Here is a 22505-nt window from a genome sequence, read left to right on the forward strand (position 1 = left end):
CGATTCAAGTGGTAAAAAAAAGCTACTGGTGAACTGATAACAAAATGCCCAAGATACGTTGGAAGTATGGAAGGAGCATTTTGACACAGCGCTGAACTGTGCAGTTCATCCACGTGTAAGCATTTTAGACAAGCTAGATGAACTGGGAGGCTTGCAAAGTAGCATGGATATCAGCACTGAACCACCGGTAGAAGAAGAAATAGAAAGAGCACTGAAGCCATTAAAGAATGTGAAAGCAGTAGGAATACACCCTTGTGATGCTTACTTGACACCAGTCTTGCTTACTTGTGTGTTAGAATTATCAAAATAGATATTAGATGTTAAGTTGATAAGAATGTGTTTAGCCTTTATAAAATGCTGGTAGGATGCTGCATGTATTGATCTCACTTATAACCTCTATAGTCCATGGTATAAAGTTACATTGAGTGTTTGCATTCTAATCCTCTGTAATTGTATAACTCACCAAACAGGAAAAGATGCATTGATTAAGATAAAGTGCTTGTCCATGGCCCATTGAAAGCAAATGAAATATTGTGTAGCATCAAAGGACAGAGATTTTGTTGATTGCATTCCTAACTCCCTCCAGAAAGGAGGGACCTGCACATGAACTCATCCTATCAGTTTGGACTCTGGAGTGAAGGGGCTAAAAATCCCTGACAAGGAGAAACTGAATCTCTTTCATGTTGTCTGGTCTCTGAGGGGCAAAAGATTCCTACATAAGCAAAGACATCTCCATGCTACTTGGCATGGGTTAGCCCTGAAAGACACTGAACGGACAGACTACTACAACTCTTGTTACCTTTTGAATCACAAACTAAAATTCACTTGTGTATGCATGCTTGCTTAATTTAACCTGTAAACAACTCACTTCTTTTTCCTAGTTAATAAACCTTCAGTTAGTTTATTGCAGGATTGGCTACAGGTGCTGGCTTTGGGGTGAGAGCTAAGGTATACACTGATCTGGGGTAAATGACTGGTCTCTTGGGACTGGGAGCAACCTGAATATTTTGTGATTTTTGGTGTAAGTGACCATTTAAGTGCAGCTTGCCTAGATAGCAAGATAGACTGGAGAGCTCAAGGAGTCTGACTATTACAGTGATCTAGGAATCCACATTTGTTACTGTGGTGGTGAAATTTAGTTATAGAACCTACCACCACTTTGGGGTGTCTGCTCTGCTTTTGACAATCTGTCCTGAAGTTGCCACTCTCAGTTCTGAGCTGGAGTGACAGCGCGACAACCATATAATAGCCGAGCTGCTAAAAGCTGGCTGGAAAAGTGCTATCAAAGTATTAGAAAAAATATACAAGAAGGTATAGGAGCAGGAAGAGGTACAAGATGATTGGCTAAAGGCCATATTTGTACCAATCCTGAAGAAAGGAGATGTGCTGATCTGAATAATTATAGAGGTACAAGCTTATTGTCAGTACCAGGAAAAATCAGGATGAAAGTAAGGGTATATCTACACTACGGGATTAATCCGAATTTATATAATTCGAATTTTGGAAACAGATTGTATAAAGTCGAATGTATGCGGCCACACTGAGCACATTAATTCGGCAGTGTGCGTCCATGTACCGGGGCTAGCGTCGATTTCCGGAGTGTTGCACTGTGGGTAGCTATCCCATAGCTATCCCATAGTTCCTGCAGTTTCCCCCGCCCATTGGAATTCTGGGTTGAGATCCCAGTGCCTGATGGGGCAAAAACCATTGTCGCAGGTGGTTCTGGGTACAGCCTCACCCCTCCCTCCATGAAAGCAACGGCAGACAACCATTTCGCGCCTTTTTTCCTGGGTGAACACTGCAGACTCCATACCACGGCAAGCATGGAGCCCGCTCAGCTCAAGACAGCAGTCATGAACATTGTAAACACCTCGTGCGTTCTCGTGCAGTTTATGCTGAGCCAGGACCAGAAAAACGAGGCGAAGAGGTGGTGGCGACGGCAGCACAGCAACAAGCGTGATGAGGACATGGACATGGACATGGACACAGAATTCTCTCAAACCGCGGGCCCCGGTGCTTTGGAGATCATGTTGTTCATGGGGCAGATTCTATCCGTGGAATGCCGATTCTGGGCCCGGGAAACAAGCACAGATTGGTGGGACCGCATAGTGTTGCAGGTGTGGGACAATTCCCAATGGCTGCGAAACTTTCACATGCATAAGGGCACTTTCATGGAACTTTGTGACTTGCTGTCCCCTGCCCTGAAATGCCAGAATACCAAGATGAGAGCAGCCCTCACAGTTGAGAAGCGAGTGGCGATAGCCCTGTGGAAGCTTGCAATGCCAGAAAGCTACCGGTCAGTCGGGAATCAATTTGGAGTGGGCAAATCTATTGTGGGGGCTGCTGTGATGCAAGTAGCCAAAGCAATCACTGAGGTGCTGCTACAAAAGGTAGTGACTCTGGGAAATGTGCAGGTCATAGTGGATGGCTTTTCTGCAATGGGATTCCCTAACTGTGGTGGGGCGATAGATGGAACCCATATCCCTATCTTGGCACCGGAGCACCAGGGTACCCAGTACATAAACCGCAAGGGGTACTTTTCAATGGTGCTGCAAGCACTTGTGGATCACAAGGGATGTTTCACCAACATCAATGTGGGCTGTCCGGGAAGGGTTCATGATGCTCACGTCTTCAGGAACACTACTCTGTTTAAATGGCTGCAGCAAGGGACTTACTTCTCAGACCAGAAAATAACCATTGGGGATGTTGAAATGCCAATAGTTATTCTTGGGGACCCAGCCTACCCCTTAATGCCATGGCTCATGAAGCCATACACAGGCAGCCTGGACAGCAGTCAGGAGCTGTTTAACTACAGGCTAAGCAAGTGCAGAATGGTGGTAGAATGTGTATTTGACCGTTTAAAAGGTCGCTGGCGATCGTTACTGACTCGCTCAGACCTCAGCCAAACCAATATCCCCATTGTTATTTCTGCTTGCTGTGTGCTCCACAATCTCTGTGAAAGTAAGGGGGATACCTTTATGGTGGGGTGGGAGGCTGAGGCAAATCGCCTGGCTGCTGATTACGCGCAGCCAGACACCAGGGCGATTAGAAGATCACACCAGGAAGCGCTGTGCATCAGAGAAGCTTTGAAAACCAGTTGCATGACTGGCCAGGCTACAGTGTGAAATTTCTGTTTGTTTCTCCTTCATGAAAACCCGCCCCCTTTATTGACTCATTCTCTGTAAGGAACCCACCCTCCCCCTTCCCCCAGCTTGCTTTCAAAGGAAATAAAGTCACTATTGTTTAAAAATCATTTATTCTTTATTAATTGATTATAAAAAGAGGGAGAGAACCCTGGTGGGGTTTGGGAGGAGGATCGGCGGGAAGGAAAAGGCCACTAAAAAAAGGTTAAAAAAATGACAGCCTTTTGCTTGGGCTGTCCACTGGGGAGGAATGGGAGGGTGTACGGAGCCTCGCTCCCCGCATTCTTACACATCTGGGTGAAGAGGCTATGGAACATGGTGACAGGGGAGAGGGGTTATACAGGGGCTGTAGCGGCACTCTGTTATCCTGCTGCCGTTCCTGAAGCTCCACCAGACGCCGGAGCATGTCTGTTTGCTCACGCAGCAGCCTCAGCGTTGCATCCTGCCTCCTCTGATCTTCCTGCCGCCACCTCTCATCTCGAGCATCTCTCCTCTCCTCACATTGGTCCCTTCTGTCCTCACGTTGGTCCCTCATGTCCTCACATTCACTGGCTTCTTTCCTATACTCTGAAACCGTGTCCTTCCACTCATTCAGATGAGCTCTTTCACTGCGGGTGGATTCCATGATTTCTGCGAACGTCTTGTCTCGCATCTTCTTTTTCCAACGCCTTATCTGAGATAAGCCTCCCTCCTCCGTCCCGAAGGCTGAAAAATTTGCAGCTGCTGGGGGAAAGGAAAAAAGGAGAGAATTTTTTTAAAAGATACATTTTGCAGAACAATGTTTATACTCTTTCACAGTGACCAACACTATTCACATTACATAGCACATGTGATTTCTGTGCAAGGTCGCATTTTGCCGCTTAATATTGAGCGCCTGTGGCTTTGCTGCTAGAGATCACAGACGCAGGTCCGGGCAACAGAATTCGGCTTGCATGCGGCCATTGTAAGCCATTGTCTTTTGGCTTCTGCGCCCTCCTTTCCCACATACCAAGCAAAGCCCGTTGAGTGCTGCGGTTTTCCTGTTAACCTTCAGCAGCAGAAAACAAACTAACCCCCCTCCATCCAATTCTCTGGATGATCGCTTTATCCCTCCCCCCACCGTGTGGCTGGTATCAGGGAAGATCCCTGCTAGCCAAACGCGAAAAGCTCTGGGCCAATTCCCCCCCCAACCAGCCCCCCACCCCTCCACGCTTGGCTAACTGCAGGGAAGGATTTCTTTTCAGCCACAGGCAAACAGCCCAGTAGGAACAGCCACCTCTGTCCCCTTAATTAAATTCCCGTATTTCAACCAGGTTACCATGAGTGATATCACTCTCCTGAGGATTACACAGCGAGATAAAGAACGGATGTTGCTTGAATGCCAGCAAACACCGGGACCATACGCTGCCAGGCTTTGTCATGCAATGATATCAGATTACTTGCCGCAAGCATGGCATGGTCAAGTGTCCTACCATGGAGGACGGAATAAGGCTGCACTGCCCAGAAACCTTGTGGCAAGGCTTTTGGAGTACCTCCAGGAGAGCTTCATTGAGATGTCCCTGGAGGATTTCCGCTCCATCCCCAGACATGTTAACAGACTTTTCCAGTAGCTGTACTGGCCGCGAATGCATCCCAAGTCCTCAGGGCAAAGTAATCATTAAAAATGCTTTTAAAACAAGTTTTATATTTTAAAAAGGTAAACTCACCTGAGGTCCCTTCCATGGGGTCATGGTTTTGGATACTGGCTTGGGAGGGTTGGAAGGGTACTTCAGTCAGGCTGAGAAAAAGATCCTGGCTGTTGGGGAGAACGGAGAGCTGGGTGCTCTCCGCAAGCTCGTCGTCCTCCTCCTCCTCTTCCCCGTCTGCAGAATCCTCAGGTGTAGCTGATGAGATTATCCCCGCCTCAGAATCCACGGTCAGAGGTGGGGTAATGGTGGCGGCCCCCCCTAGAACTGCATGCAGCTCGGCGTAGAAGCGACATGTCCGTGGCTCTGACCCGGAGCGACCGTTTGCCTCCTTTGTTTTTTGATAGGCTTGTCTGAGCTCCTAGACTTTCACGTGGCACTGATCTGAGTCCCTATTGTGGCCTCTCTCCATCATGCCCTTGGAGATTTTTTCAAAAGTTTTGGCATTTCATCTTTTCAAATGAAGCTCTGCTAGCACTGAATCCTCTCCCCATATAGCGATCAGATGCAGTACCTCCCGTACGGTCCATGCTGGTGCTCTTTTTCAATTATCAGCTTGCATGGTTACCTGTGCTGATGAGCTCTCTGTGGTCACCTGTGCTCTCCACGCTGGGCAAACAGGAAATAAAATTCAAATGTTCGCGGGGCTTTTCCTGTCTACCTGGCCAGTGCATCCGAGTTCAGATTGCTGTCCAGAGCAGTCACAATGGTGCACTGTGGGATAGCTCCCGGAGGCCAATACCATTGAATTGCGGCCACACTAATCCTAATTCGAAATGACAATATCGATTTTGGCGCTACTCCGCTTGTCAGGGTGGAGTACAGAAATAGATTTTAAGAGCCCTTTATTTTGAATTAAATGGCTTCGTTGTGTGGACGGGTGCGGGGTTAATTCGATTTAACGCTGCTAAATACGAATTAAAGTCATAGTGTAGACCAGGCCTAACTGTCAACAGATTAAGGCCAGTTTTAGAGGAGGCAGTAGAAGAACAGTACAGACCAGACCAGGCCAAAGTTGCATTGATTAGGTTTTCACACTCTGACTGTCATGGGGAAAAAGTGAGAACGGGGATTTAAAGATTAAAGCTATTTACAAAGCTTTCTGCAATGCTATAAAAGAATTGGTGGGAAATTAATCAACTTGTTGAAGTCAATGTTTGGTGCAAGACAAGAGGGCATGGCCTCACTTTCTCTTTCATCGTGTTCTTAAACTGGACATTAAGAATGTTAGATGAGTTGGAGGATATAACATTGAATCATCTAGAGTTAAACTCCTAGCTTATGTAGATGACATTGTATAACTGGCAGACATGTTTGAATTCATGATGATTCTCTTTGCGACCTTTGAAAATTGGTGTAGTCAACTTGGACTTACAATAAATGCCAAAATAACAAAGTGGTTGCATCTTGGAAAGGGAACAATAGATAAAGTGTTGAAATGCAGAGGCAGGGAACAAGCAGAATTTTAAATGTACCTAGGAAGCTTGATAAGTGTCGATGAGGATGAGGTTAAAAGGAGATGTGCTTTAGCAACACGTGCTGCACAGAAATGACAAATGTATAGATTGATAAAGACATTACATCTGGTACCAAAGTGAGAGTTTATCAAACCCGTGTACTAACAGTATTACTTTATGGTCTGAAAGCAGCTGCATTAAATGAAACAAACATCAGAAGACTGGAGGCTGTAGAGATGAGAGTTCTTTGAAAGATGTCAGGGTACAGTGAAATGTTTTTATGGCAAATGAAGAATTTAGAAGGAGAGTAGGATGTGAAATCTAGGTATGGGATTGGCTACAATCAAATCTATTATGATGGCGGGGAAACTGCAGAAGACAAATGAATGTTAGGATGCGAAAGAAAATAATGCAAACACAACCAAGGTCAATCCAATCTAGAGGCCGACCACCGACTAGATGGTGGGACATTGTACACAGGGATAGGACTAGGCTGGGCTTAATGGAGGAAAAAGCCATGGACAGGACTGAATGGTGATGCTGTACTGCTCCCTGTGTCTGTTCCAGGATGAAAGAGAATAATTTAAAAATTTCAAAACTGATTCAACACAGAAACAAATTTTTAACTCTTAAAATAATTGGTGGATGAAAACCATTTCCCACCCAGCTGTAGCTGGGACTAACATGTCAGCATTACTTGCAGTGCTTTAACTCCCAAGAATTAGATCCAGAAATTATACAAATAGAAAAGGATTTCTTTAGGTTTGGGGGAGGGGGAAGTTGCTTGAAGAGAAGTGCAGGAGACAAGGAAAATGTACAACAGGGTTCTATACTTGATGGATGCAAAGTAGTGATAAAATTCCTTCCACACAACATTTCTGTTATACAAAACGTAAACTTCCTGAAATTTGCAGAACCCAATGCTACACATTTTTAACCAAACCTCTGGAAACAAAAATAGAGTTGTGTTCACATCAAGCAGTGAAAAATGATTACTTGATCCAGCTCTGCCAGCACAATTCAGCTGCTATGCCATTGTTTTCTGTACTGCATCTGTAAATCTCTAAGGGTTCTGAAGTCTGCAGAGACAAACACTCATTTTATGTTCATTTCAGTGCAAACTGTTTCAAAGAGAGGCTGTGTGCGCTCATGGAAGTTGTGTGTGTGTGCACCCTGTTGTTCTTACTTTAAAATAAAAGTCATTCTGACTGACCATACCCATTTACTCTCTGTGTATGGCAAATATAGAATACCTCTTCTACAGTGTATTAAAGAGCTCTCACATAAAGGGAAGTACCAGGGAGAAAGATGCTCCTTCCTCTACATCAGGGGTCGGCAACCTTTCAGAAGTGCTGTGCCGAGTCTTCATATATTCACTCTAATTTAAGGTTTTGCGTGCCAGTAATACACTTTAATGTTTTTAGAAGGTCTCTTTCTATAAGTCTATAATATATAACTAAACTATTGTTGTATGTAAAGTAAATAAGGTTTTTAAAATGTTTAAGAAGCTTCATTTAAAATTAAATTAAAATGCAGAGCCCCCCGGACCGGTGGCCAGGACCCGGGCAGTGAATGCCATAGGTTGCCTACCCCTGCTCGACATTTATCACATCCCACTTAGTCCCTGCAATGCAATTTGTATACCTGAGCTTTTCTATTGGGAGTTTGTCCTAAGAAAGAATGGGCTTGGTGTTTTGGAGAAGCTAAAGAAAAAATGGGACTGACCAGGATTTGATATGGTTAAATACAGAATATACAAGTGCTGGAAACATGTCAGTGCAATTCCTTTAGCAGATAAGCTAGTTATATAGTATGCAGCAGATTGCTGCTGGCCAGCCAGACTGTTTATATTGGCTAAGCCTCTAATATTCTTCCAAAAAAGACAGGCCATCCTTTGAGAATAAATGAGTGACCTGGTTTCTTTCATTTCCAAGGAGTTAAACAAATAACTGCACTATCAAAAGCCACAACAAACAATGTATGCCATACGTTTAAGGAGAGTCTTCTGATGGTAACAAGTTAATCTTCAAAAAGAATCCTCATTATTCAGTAAAATCTTACACTCAGAGTTATCCTGTAGGAAGTGCAAAAGTCATTTAACTGCTGCATTTTGGGGGCTTTTTATCCCAGGCTATAACAGTTATTCTGTGAAGTGAGCACCTGAGCCTTTTTTTTTTTTTTTTTTTTTTTTTTTGAAGTTGCTTTCTGCATAAGATGTTGCTCTGTCTGGGCACAAGCTCTAACCAGTGTGCCCACCACCCCCACTGCAGTCAGGCATGGCAGCTCCCAAGCCAGCATTCCAAAAGGAACTCTCTCCACTCCTTGCCATTATTCCCACAAGTGCTTCCAGGAACAGACACAAATATCTAAGATCTTGTAAGAGAGTTTCTTCTTCAGAAGTTTCCGACCTACATATGCAGACAAGAGGTGGATCTTTCTGAATAAGCATCTGTTTTAGATGCTTATCCAAACTAACCCCAAACTCCGAAATGTTTGCAGTTCTTCAATCAGTGATTTCAATGGCAAAATGAGGACATAGGACAAGATGATTTTTGCTTCCATGAAGTTCCTCTGGACAGAGTTGTCAGTTTTAGCATCCTAAGTCCTTTTGCCCTACCTCTAAAATACAGCAGGTTTCTGCAGTCACTGAGAGTATGTCTACACTGCAATTAAACACCTGGGCGGGCCTGTGTCAGGTGACTCGAGTTCATGGAGCTCAGATTACAGGGCTAACTGCAGTGTAGACATTCAGGCTTGGGCTGGAGCGTGGGCTCTGGGACTCTCCTCCATTGTAGTATCCCAGATCCCAGGCTCCAGCCCAAGCCCAAATGCCTACACAGCCCTGTAGCTGGAGCCCTGCGAACCCAGGTCAGCCGCAGATGTTTAATTGCGGTGTACTAAGTCTACTACTCAGACTATGTCTACAACAGATACTGAGCCACACAAGCCTCCAGCTACTTTCACAGCAACTCCACTATGCTACCAGTCCCGGTCACCCAAGGAGCAGGAATCCAGAAGTCTTTCCCAGATCTGTCATCTCCATGGTGCTGAGCAGGAAGGTGACTCTTATACAGCAACATTTGATTTTTGTTCAGAGAATTTCAGAACGTTCAGTGCACAGCATCTAGCAAAATGGGCTTCTGCTGCATGACAAGGGCCCCTAGGTCCTATAGTAATGCAAATAATTAATAATTCATTTTGAAGGATGTATATTTAACAGCAGCAGCATCCAAGCTACAGTAAACAAAAGTAATGGATGTGAGGACAACACAAGACCAGAGTCCCAGCAAAATCTTTTATTTACTCTGCCGAAGGACAGTGCCAATCTCACCAAGTTAGTTAGTTACCTCGGGCTACTGGAAAGTTTGTAAGGGCAACTACCATAAACACGATTCTTTTTTTGCCATTTTCCTGCCAGGCTTACATGCAAGTGCAAATGATGAAAACAATTTTACTCATATTTTTAGGCCACTTCATTTTGTCATATTTGTCATTTCTCATTCAAGTTTGAGATGATAGAGCCACTTGCCGTGTACAAGAGTACAATATAGCAATCATAATGCAGTTTTCAGGAATAGCACGGAGCTATTAAAAATGAGTCAGCTCACAATTTCCAAAGAAGCAGCAGTAATGAAAATGTACATCACATGCTCAAATTTCTAATTTGCATAATGCTATCACAGTCTTCATTTCTAGCAGCATACTGGGTTTTGCCAGAGTATGCGAAAATACTGAGGATGTTGCAAACCGTAAATTAGTTTATACCACTATTGCCAGAACACAGGAATGAGATTGATGCCAATGTATAAGAGATTGCAGCATTTTTCTAGTGCATAGAACGTAAGTAGGGAGTGACGACACTCATTGATCGTTCAACCATCCTTCCCAATATATCCATTCTGGGAGGCAAATCCATTGTAAGGAGAGTGGAGGGAAACCCTGTGTGTGCCACAGACCCGTGCTCTGTAGTGAAGTCCTGCACCTCAGCACACAGGGAATTAGGAGGAGATGCCACTGTCCCTACTTTCACAGCTGTGTTGTAAAGACAGACACATTCAAAAAGACTGTGCAGTGCTCAGGCGTTACAGTAATAGGGGAGTAGCGAAGCGAAGACTCACCGGCGTGGTGCCTCCTGCTGGTTGTCCTGGGAATTAGCTCTTTTCCAGCTCCGGAGCGCCCTCTGCCAGCTGATGTCTCACCTGCCTCAGGCCCCGTGTCCCTCCTGGACCCTGGTGCCATTTTCCTCAGGGTTCTGCCCCAGCAGTACCCCCACACTCTGGGTCTCCCCTGCCAGGGGAACCCCCAACCCTCTAACCCCACCTTGCCTCAGTGGCTACTGACAGTCATCTAGCCCCCCGCTCACTGGGGCAGACTGCAGTCTGTAAAAGCCACTCATCACTGGCAAGGGAGTCCAACCAGCTGCCTTTGCCTAAGTCCGGGCTGCACCTCTGCAACCCCTGTACCAGCTTTGGCCGTTAGCAAGACCTGCAGACTGAGGATTTGCCAGGCTGGAGCTCCCTAGCTCCTCTTGCCTTTCCCCAGCCCTGCTCTACTCCCAGTACCCTAAGCTCCCAGGCAGCCAGGTCCTTCTCTCTCCACAGCTAGAGAGAGACTCCTCAGCTCCTAGCCCCCAGCCCTCTTATCAGGGCCAGCTGGACCCTGATTGGGCGTGGCCCCAGCTGTGGCTGCTTCCCCAATCAGCCTTGCTTGACTGCTTTTCCCCTGTTCTCCAGGAGTGGGGAAGGTGCCCCACTACAGGGGGTCATAAAATTACCTAAGATAAAGAGATGGTGGATTGTCACAATGGTCCTTTTGCACTTAACTCAACTGCTACTCTTTGCAATGGACCGAGCAGCACCGAGTACCAGTGTGACAGTCCTGGATGAGCTCCCCCTGCAGGACATCCACCAGGCTGCTGTACTGGACACAAGCCTTGTGTCCCAGGCATGTGCTCATGGCCTGCAAGGGTTGGGCAGAGTTTAGGCACTGTCTCTCTGGCTGTGGACCACCAGGCACGCTCTCTAGCTGCAGACTCTGTGTCTGAAACTCCGCTTGGCAGTGGGGACCTGCAATCCAATTGCCTAGGTCCTGAAACTAGTGCCAGCTCTCCCAAGCCTCCCCAGTAGCTACTGCATATTTTCAGAGTTCCACTGACGCTGTGGACTCTCTAGCTTACTGCTTTCCTCTTGGGGAACACAGACAGTGTCAGTAAACAATTCACAAAAGAGAATTTCTAAATTCACACACACTTTATACAGAGAGAGCACAAGAGATGTACAAATCTATAAAAACAGCAAAAACCTGCACGCAAATCCTTACCTCACCATCCTCTGGAGCCAAAAGAAGATGAAACTATATACAAAAGTACAGATTTATCAAACCTGGGTACCACCGATTCTTTCATATGGATCTGAAACATGGACATTGCTTAAACAAACATCAGGAGGCTTGAGGCACTTCGTATGCACTGCCAGAGGTGACTACTGGGGATGCGATGGCTTGACTTTATCAGTCATAAGGAGGTGTCATTGAGAACAGGCCTCAAGAGGAATGATGTCATCATTGGCCACCACTGTCTGGCTCTTTTTGGTCACATTGCCCGCCTTGGAAACAAAGTCCCTGAACATTGTGCTCTGAAGATCAGATTTGAGGTCAGAAGGGCTCACTGACCCATCATGGCCTGGCAGCTGTTACATGGTCACTCGTGATTAACCTGACTGCACCAGATCAGTAATAATCCTGTGGCGCTCGTAGACACCTGGAATACAGCCATACATTCAGTGCCTCTGACCTTTGCTGTCTCAGTGTATTGTTGTTGTTTCCTTAACATTCCAAGAGGCCCTTGGGATTTGGTTAGTGTCTGTTCAGGGAGCCCAGGATTCTCCTCTCCTGCTTAGCCTTGTCTTCTGGTTCTGGTCTGCTTCCCTCTCTGCCTCTCTCTAAAATGGCCGATGAAAGAGCATTTTACCAAGTTCTAGTCCTTTTTGTCAGGTGACCCCTAGCCCGACCCCAGTGACTTCAAGTCCCTCATCAAGTGATCTACTGTTTGATTACAAGGCCACCTGGGAGAACAGGTTTCTCTGGGGTATAACTAACTCACTGTGGAAGAGAGCTTCCATTTGAACAGAAGATCCTGCAGGTTAACAGCCCTCGATTGTTATGCATTTTTCACCCTCTGGTAATGCCTCTTGGATTCCCAGTCCAGGATGGAGGTGAAGAGACAACAGTGAAGTCACATTGTTATTATCAAAAGGGTGTTCCCAAAACAAACAGGAGTGTGTAGTTTGATATAGGTTATGACTACACTTGGGGTGGCGTGTAGAGCACAGGCACTACACGTGTACCTACATGCGACAGTGAAAGGCTCTGGCACTGGGGAGGCAGTGGGACACTATGCTGCTAAAAATACCAGTGTAGACATGGAAGGCACTGCTTGGGCATGTAGAGAGCCCATGAAGGGGATATACCATGGGGGTTCAGCCAGCCATGTAGGGCCTTTGACTTACTCTACTTACCTAAGCCGCATCTCACTATCTACACTGCTATTTATACCTGTGTTAGCCGGGCGTGCAGCCTCTGTACTCTACACAACACCCAAATGTAGACATAGTCATGGATAGAGGCATACACTAATCCATCACAACCAGGAAACCCAATTCTTTTATTTTTTAAATCCATGTCTGATATTATCCCAAAATATTTCCATGTTAATTCTTCTAAAAAACCACCATAGGTAGTTTGAACTGTTTCCGAGAGGGTTTTTTTTTTTTTAAAGTCTCCTAGAAATTTATGACTTTTTAACACACAAAAAGATTTTCTAGAAATGTATTGTTCCTGAGACTTACTACAGTAAAGTTAGCCCAGTTTAAAATGGTTCAGCATTAAATATTTCTTCCCACAAACAAGCATCTCCATGATTATTTCTTTGCCAAATCTGTCCAGACAAGCAGAAAGTCCTCTTCTATAGAGAGACTACTGGACATACTGAAATATTAGTGTTGTAGGGGACTGAACCAACTCCCATTGCCGTCAGTGGAAAGATATCTATAGACTCCCATAGGAGTTAGATCAGGCCCTAGATGTGGGCTTCTACAGTAACTGCTCTCTGTCTCTAAAAGATGATAAATATTACATTTCCTCTTGAGAGAGACTTCACGTTCACCGCAAACTAACTCATGCTCTTTGAAAAAAGTGTGCACCTATTGAGCAATCTGCCAATGTAAGAAAACCTTACTCAGCCAAACCACCGCATAGGTGCTGGAACTACGCCCTGGATTGAAGTGGTTTCCATTATTTACAGGGTTTACAGTTTGGTTCAATGGCTCTCAGCACCCACCACTATACAAATTGTTCCAGCACCCCTGACCACAGGTAGAAAAAGCAGCTGCCATTTCTACAGTCAGTTAGAAAGAAACAGTTGGTGCTAGTGAGTCCTCACAATGAGTAAGTTCAGAATCTGAGATCGAGGAGATTGGGAAGCTTAGTGGAGGAATTATTTTTTCCCTCTCTGCAGTAGAAATGGCTCAAGTCCAACCTAAGGTTTAATTAGCTTGAAGAAGAGTTTTTGACAGAGTAAGATAAACAAAATACACCCCCTCTGTACATTCCATCACTTAGAATAGAAGAAAAAAAGATGTAGGTGGCTTCCGGCTCCTGGTGCTATAATATAGTGAACTCAGCATGCAAGTCTTAAATCTTATTTTGATGTGAAATTAGCCAACGTGGAAGGCGACTGGGAAGGGAGGAATGGTAGAAAAAAGATTTTCAGCGGTATTCTATAGTCTCTTTAAGACTATGCTTTACTTAATGTTACACACAAAAAACTATCTTAAAAGAAATTAAGGTTGTAAAGTCAAGCACTCAAAAGTTAGTAAATGCCAGAATTAAGGTTGTCAGTGCAGCCCTAATTTGGTCCCCTTCTGTGTATCCATTCTGAGACAGTCTTTAATAACATGATTACATTCTATCTTTTAAACAGGACCCTGCCTCATTCAGTGCACAGAATGAACAGTGCTCACTTAACGAGAGCTATTCAATATTTCGTTTTCTTCTCATTGTTCCATGGATAGCCCTAGGCTATAGTTACTTCACACTATTCAAACCCTGCTCTGAAGACAGAATTATTAAATTGCCTCCAGGGCTTTTCTATGGTGCTCATCCCTATACTATCCAAGTGCTTCACAAACATTAATTAACCTTCAAAAAACTGGTATGAGACAAGGAGATACTATCCCCATAATACATATGGGCAGCTGAGGAGCAGAGAGATTAAGGTCCAAAGTAGCCACTAATTTCGGATGCCCAACTTGAGATGCCAAGGAACCTGATTTTTCAGAGTACTTAGCAATATAGAGCATTTTATATATTCAGGCACAGCTCCCATTGACTGATTGCTCATGTCAGCAAATAGCAAATATTACTCAAGGTTTATAGCTGTAGAGGCATGTGTGGGGGCTGAGAGAAGAGGGAGAGACTGTCTGCTACTTCTGCTCCACAATTAGTAGTACATATAATTAAAACTTCAGCAGCAGTCATGGCTCAGAAAGACAGGAGTCCAATTATCAATCCATTTTCAGCCCTGGAAAAGAATTAGCCTTTTTAACCACAGTAATTTTAAACATATTCTCAAGCTAAATACACTGCAACTCCATTTCTAGAAATTTATGATTAAGATAGATATGGTCCTCTAGTTAGACTTCCTTCCAATGAAGGAATTTTTTCCCATAGTATGTTTACTAATGTTTTGTCCAGGCTAGATTTAAAATTTTCCAAGTGGCAAGGAACAAATGCAGGTGGTGAAAGTAGGACAGACAGCATCCTAATCAGCAACATATTAAATACTGTAATTAAGGGAGAGCAAGAGCACCCTACAGATATGTTCCTTTATTCCAGGGTCTTCCAACCAACAACAAGAATCGTACTCCAAAGAGTCACACCCGTGAAATAACATTTAGATCATCTAGGTAGCTCCTCACATAACTTGTATTATCACAAACAAGACCTCAAAAATTGTTACCTCTTTGAACAGGACAATGCACTAGAGGCACTTTAATACAGCCAGGTGCAGGGCTTTAGATATTCCAACAACAGTCATATGGAAATCTGAAATATTGATACTCAACCACAGAGATGATACCCAGAACTGATATAGCTAAAACATTTTTTTTAAATGGAGATATCCTATCCCCTAGAACTAGAAGGGACCTTGAAAGGTCATCAAGTCCAGCCTCCTGCCTTCACTAGCAGGACCAAGTACTGATTTTGCCCCAGATCCCTAGGTAGCCCCCCCTCAAGGATTGAACTCTCAACGCTGGGTTTAGCAGGCCAATGCTCAAACCACTGAACTATCCCTCCCCACCATGGTATGGTAAGATTCTGTTTAGTTTTTCTGACAGTGTGAATGGAAAGTTAGTCTCATTAAAGCCAGAGGGACAGATCCTCAGCCAGTGTAAGTGTACATAGCTCCACTGAAGTCAGCAGGGCTCCATTGATTTACACCAGTTGAAGATCTGGCCCCAAGCATCTGGACCTATTTGAGTGCTGCCTGGTGTGACTGGCAAAGGGCTGCAGGGCTCTGCATAGATTGGATCAGATGGATACTCACAAGCTTCATCTCTAATGAAATATAAAATTGAAATTACACGAAGGTTAAAATACATACAGGAAACCCTGAAAATCACACACAGTAAGCCACAAAACTGTTCTTATGGAGCTGCTAATGCACCGTACTACCAATTCGTGACTTCTATATTTATAGAAAGCTGTCAGTTGGAAAAGAAGGGTGTAAATATTTGGAACGGAAATGTTGGGTTAAAAAAAAAATTCAGCAACCAACAAGCAAAAAGCTCCAACAAAATTCATACCATTCAATCCACAAGCTTGTTCCTGGTCTGTTGTGGTCTCCCGCCGTTGCCTTAAAGCATTTTGAAGGATGTTTGCCCTGTAGATTATGTGTGGGTATGGTATTCCCTCTTCCAGTGGATGCTTTTTGACAGGCTCAATGAAGTAGTCCCCCTGAGGCAGACGGAAATATCCAGTCTGAAAATAAGTACAGAAATGTTAATTTCAACGGCACCTGTCCAACACTCTGATTCAAATCTGAATGAGTCTGAATGTTCCCTCACATCAGCATCTTTGGGCTTTTCTGATAAGTTAGCCATGTTTCACTCAACAGCTTTATATGAAAACAATAGGGGGGGTTACTACTTTTTTTTTCTTTGTAACATAAGATACAAAAAGGGGAACTTTGAAGTCTTGCTAGGAACTCAGCACTTGAGGGTAATAAAAATGGAGGATGCTGCTTTGACAACTCGCTAGCATCATAGTCCTGCTGGGCCCAGCTTACAAGAGTTGCTCACATGAACTCCTTTCTAAGAAGCTGTGCACCTCTTCATCATGGCAAAGGTTTTCAGACTTTAACTTTTTGCTCTTCTGTCATCGTTGTTGATCAGTCAAAATGCTGCATTCATGACACAGTAGAAAAGTCTTTTGTTTTCCTAGGGCTATACAACAAAACTTGTATAGAGGCTGTTGCACAATGGGGGAGAATAATTCCCTCCACTGAAGGAATTACGGGATGAAATTCCATGGCCGGTATTATACCGAAGCTCAAGGCTAGATGGTCCTAGTGGTTCCTTCTAGTCTTACAATTTATGAAAGCCTTACTCTCCTCTGACCTCACAGCGAAACAGGGGTGGTTTTTCCATAGATTTTTAGGCCAGAAGGAACCATTGGGATCACATAGTCTGACCTCCTGCATAACACACGCTGTAGAATTTCTCCCAGTTTCTCCATCAACTGAGCTAGAGCATCTTTGATTAAAGACCGCCAATCTTGATTTCATGGGATTGCTTTAAAAATCCCAGCGCTGATGTTCTAAGGGCTCCCCTGGGAGATTAGGCTCTGTCCCGGAGAACTCAGTTCAGTTTTTCCTGCCGCCCACATGGCATTTTTAAACAAGAGTTACCAAACATTTAAACAGGACAGCACAGCCTCCCCACTTCAGCATTCACATTGGACCAATAGCAATTCTGCCTATAGACTTGCTTTAGATCCAACACCAGCTGCACATCACCAGGCTTGTAGTAGACTGAGGATCCTCCCCAGCTATCCACCCCACCCTTTTTGTTTCATTCTGGTCACTGAACTCTCCTCCTTTCCTAGCTTCATATGAGAAAGGCAGTAAAGATCACTTGGCAGACACACTCCAGCCTTGCATAGCTAAATTCACAAGAAAAGACAGACACACGTGAAAGGGCAGGGGATTGGGGCAGAGGAGGGGTGCAGACTGCAGGAGGGGGCTCAGGGAAAGGGGTTGGGGTGCAGGCAGGATGCAGCAGGGGGCTCAGGGCAGGGGGTTGAGGTGCACAGGGATGCAGGGTGCAGCAGGGAGCTCAGGGCAGGGAGCTGGGGTGCAAGAAGGGTGCGGGGCTTTAGTAGGTCTTCAGATGTACTGGGCCCAGGCCTTTGACTGCTTTGAAGATAAGGATCAAGACCTTGAGCTTGACCGGATATTCTGTTGGAAACCAGAGTGGCAGGTGGAGGACAGGTCTGATGTGCTTGTGATAGCCCATGTTGCTGTGGAGATGTTCTGGCCCTTTTATGGGGTTGCTGACTCATGATTTTATCATGAATCTTGCAATATCTGGTGTTTGTCTTAAAGCCCCAGCTCCTGGAATCCTTATACTAAGGGAGAATCTAATAAAAGATTTTATGTTGTAGAGAAAAACTTGAAAATATCAATACAAAAGGCTCAATACACAGCAGCCAAACAAGAACTCAAAATGTATTTTAAAATAATCTCATGCTTTATTAATGCCTGGGTTTGCCAATATTGCTTATGTTATTCTGGGTTGACAGACCTCAGAACAGTTGTCACTGAAAGGGAATCATGAGACTCACAGTAAAACTAAGGAGTACTGCAGCCATCTGAACTAAAACGACTTATAAATGCATGAATATTGAAGCAATCCAAGATCTCAGAGCTATTCCCGTGCACAGGGAGAATTGTTTACTTACTATATGGTAGTGACCTTACAGACATATTGGGAGGATTAATGTTTGTTCAGCACTCTGGGATTTATTAAGTGTTCAGTTATGAGGCATCTGTGTCAGGGGCCATTTTCCTCCCATTTTCTGTTGTCTTGCAGACTTATGCTCACCAGCCTTTGGACCATATTGATAGTTAGACATTAGCATGACTGCAATGAAATTAAATGGCTCGGATGAAACTGATCTACTGTTCTAATGCCAAGGAATTGAGTAGAATGTATTACATTCACAACGCAATGAATTTGATTTACACAAGGAGAAAGGTCATGTAGAGAGTCAACTTTCGTCTGCTGTAACAAAAATCAATTTGCTTCACAGCAAGTACTTATAGATCCTATATTCTACTAACTTATTGGATTTGTCTGAACCATCTTGACTGTTGTGTGTCTTATATTTTTCCGGGCGGGGGGGGGGGGGGCGGGGTGAGGAAAGTGTTTGTTAATGGTCGCTCTTTTCACTTGAACTTTGAACTCTAGGAGTTTTTGAAACAGTTGGAAATCTGGCCAAGACCAAAATCGCTATAATATGGAGTAAGAGTAAGTTATGTTAGTAGCTTTTACATGCATCTGCACTCTTTTCTCTACAAGCAAGTAGCCTTAGGAATTAATACTTTCTATACTCTACCATTTATGCCAATTGCAGATGGGAGCTATTAAATTAATTGACCTGATTCATACCCACAGACATTTTTTACAAAGATATGTGCCCCAGTAGGTAACTCACCCTTCCTGTTGTCTATCATACACATGGTGGTAAAATCCTCCCTTGTATTTTACTCAATCAGCTTGTTGAAACAGTGTCAGAGGAGCTTCTACTAGAAACCCAATGAGGACTTAGATCAGGTCAGAGCACCACAGACATGATTTTCATTGTGAAACAGCTTCAGAAAAAACGCATTGAGCAAAACATGGAACTCTATGCTGTTTTCATTGACCTAAAACAAACATCCAGCACCGTGAGCAGTAACAGTCTCTGGAAATTTTTTAGAAAAGTTTGGCTGCCCCACCAAATTGTTTAACATCACACGTCAAATCCAGGTTGTGTCAGCAGCAACAAGAGCTGGGTTCAGTATCTAGGAGTTCCTCTAACATTACAAAACAGAACCGTCTCGAGCCCCCACCCAGAAATCTGGGAACCCTAAAGACCATCCCTGGGTGCCTTTAAGAGGCAACACTTCCCCACTAATAAGCACTGAGTTTGCATATAACAAAAGAAAACGTTTACCAACAGGGAGATGGAACTCAGCATTAATTTCAGAAAACACTTCAACAATAAGTCAAAAATATGCAAGCAATAAGTAAACACCTGCACACAGTATCTTGGGCAGTGGCCCTTTGCCTCCGTTTCCCATCTTGCAGTGTGACTGTCTGACAGACGAATGTCCCTTTAACATGCCACCTCAGTGGGCTGTCAGAAGTCAGTGAAGGGGTTCACCTCCTACTCCTGGGGGGAGGGGGATGTCAAGCAATGCTGCTGCTCACTACTATCACTCTTCTCTCTGCCCCTGCTTGCCAACACCACCTTTCTCTGCTGCTGCGTGCCGCTCGCTGCTGTCTCGGCCTCTAGCTGCAAGGCCATGCTCTGAGGTTCCACCACTTAGCCCACTTCTTAGTGATTTCAGCTCCTAGTGATTTCACCGGGTATTGGGGAACCTCACTGCTGCTGCATCCTCGGCATTGTGTTTCACAGCAACACTGTCCCCCATACCAGGTCTAAGGTTCAGCCTCCTTGACCTGTTCATCTCTAGTGATCATTGGGCAGAAACAAGGACTCTAAACTGACTCAGATCATCTCAGTCAGTGAGCGAATCAAATGGTATAGGGGACTCTTTAAACAGAGCTCAGGTAGGAACACCTGTCCCCACCCCCTCTGACTTCCAGGAGGATTTGACATCACTGCTCCCTGCTAAAGTAAATTCTAACCCAAAACTGATCATTTTGGCAAAGCAGGTCTGTCTGCTGATCCCCTGGGCAAAGTAGGTGTGCCGGATCGGGGGGGCGCTCACCTCGGGTCTCAAATACAGTCTCCTCCTGAGGTCCTTTTCCCCAGTTCATGAATACCCTGGCTTACATGTGACTGGTAAAGTACTCTCACGTGATGGCCTCTCTAAACCATTGCCCATGTCTAATGAGATGAAACGAGGTTGTCAAGGTTCCTTCCCCATTTTGAACTCTAGGGTACAGATGTGGGGACCTGCATGAGAACCTCTAAGCTTAACTACCAGCTTAGATCTGGTTTTGCTGCCACCACCCAAATTATTTATGAGTTATTTGGGAAACTCTGTCTACCTCCCCCCCAGAATATCTCCCTCCCAAGTACTATAACCCTTTCCTGGGTAGCCTTGAGAGTCTTCTCCACCAATTTCCTGGTGAACACCGATCCAAACCCTTGGATCTTAAAACAAGGAAAAATCAATCAGGTTCTTAAAAAGAAGGCTTTTAATTAAAGAAAGAAAGGTAAAAATCATCTCTGTAAAATCAGGATGGAAATAACTTTAGAGCATAATCAGATTCAAAGAGCCCAGAGGAACCGCCTCTAGCCTTAGGTTCAAAGTTACAGCAAACAGAGATAAACACTCTAGCAAAAGGAACATTTAGAAGTTGAGAAAACAAAGATAAACCTAACACACCTTGCCTGGCTGTTACTTACAAATTTGAAATATGAGAGACTTGTTCGGGGATTTGGAGAGCATGAATTGATGTCTGGTCCCTCTTAGTCCCAAGAGTGAACAACCCCCAAAACAAAGAGCACAAACAAAAGCCTTCCCCCCACCAAGATTTGAAAGTATTTTGTCCCCTTATTGGTCCTTTGGGTCAGGTGTCAGCCAGGTTACCTGAGCTTCTTAACCCTTTACAGGTAAAAGGATTTTGGTGTCTCTGGCCAGCAGGGATTATATAGTATTGTACACAGGAGGGCTGTTACCCTTCCCTTTATAGTTATGACAGAGGCAGTGTGCTGGGATCAATCCTCTTTGCTCTCTTCTTCGCAGCTGTTCTGAATTACGCAACTGACAAGCTTTATAAGGGTAGTACATGAGGTACAGAACTGGTGGAAAACTCTTCTGTCTCCAAAGGCTCATGGCAAAGACAAAAAAGTCCTTGAGGAACTCATATGTGAAGCCCTTTTTGTGGATGACTGTGTTCTACTTAGTCACAATGAAAGCAACATACAGTTTATTCTTCACAGGTTATCTGAAACAACTAAACTGTTTGGAATCACTATCAGCCCGGAAAAAACTTAAGTCCTCTTCCAATCAGCCCCATTAACCACTACCACTGAGCTAAACGTTACCACTGATAGTATAAAATTAAAGACCATCGATCACTTTACATACCTTAGCAGAACCATTGCAAGTGACGGTTCCCTGGATCAAGAAATATCAAACAGAATACAAAAGGCAAGCCAGGCTTTTGGAAGACTTCAGCATAGGATACTCAACCTGCATATCATCAAACTGTCAACAAAACTCAACTGAAGAAGAGCTCGGTGTTGCTCGGAAGCTTGTCTCTCTCACCACCAGAACCTGGTACAATAAAAGATATTATCTCCCCACCTTGTCTCGCTAACAAAACTGATGATATACAGTAAAAACCCTGCACCAACCGGAAATCTCTATAAACTGGCATTTCTAAGCTTCACAGAAAGTCCAGTTCATAGTCCAGTTGGCATGGGGCCAGCAGGCTCCCTACCTGGCTCCATGTGACTCCCCGGAAATGGCGACATGTCCCTGCTGCTCCTAGGTGGAGGAACAGCCACAAGGGGTTTGGAGTGCGGGAGGGGGTGTGGGGCATGGGCTCTGGGAGGGAGTTAGGGTGCAGGACGGGGCTCAGTGCAGGGTGTGGGAGGGGGCTCGGGGTGCCAGATTTGGGGGGCGCTCACCTCGGGCAGCTCCCTGCAAGCAGTGACCTGTCCCGACTGCTCCTAAACGGAGGCGTAGCAAGTGGCTCTGTGCGCTGCCTCCACCCACAGGCACTGCCCCTGCAGCTCCCATTGGCCGTGGTGGCCAGCCAATGAGAGCTGTGGAGCCATCACTCGGGGTGGGGTAGAGGCAGTGCATGGAGCCTCCGTGGCCATTCCTCCACCTAGGAACAGCAGGGACAGGCTCCTGCTTGTGGAGAACCACCTGAGGTGAGCGCCCCCTCCCCCCCCCGAATCTGGCACCCCGCACCTCCTCCTGCGCCCCAACCCCT

The 22505-nt window shown here is 44.9% G+C and overlaps 1 protein-coding gene across 2 annotated transcripts in view; it reads right to left on the reverse strand.

The window, feature by feature from the left end:
* The window catches only part of ADAMTS12 (ADAM metallopeptidase with thrombospondin type 1 motif 12), a 282704-nt gene that overhangs the window by 174712 nt on the left and 85487 nt on the right, over window positions 1-22505 (reverse strand). For both annotated transcript variants that reach the window (XM_042860207.2, XM_005312319.4), the window contains exon 3: window positions 16128-16302. In XM_042860207.2, coding sequence (XP_042716141.2) covers window positions 16128-16302 — 175 coding nt within the window. The remainder of the gene's footprint in view (window positions 1-16127; window positions 16303-22505) is intronic.

The sequence above is a fragment of the Chrysemys picta genome, chromosome 6 (genome assembly GCF_011386835.1).
Source record: "Chrysemys picta bellii isolate R12L10 chromosome 6, ASM1138683v2, whole genome shotgun sequence".
Lineage (NCBI taxonomy): Eukaryota > Metazoa > Chordata > Testudines > Emydidae > Chrysemys > Chrysemys picta.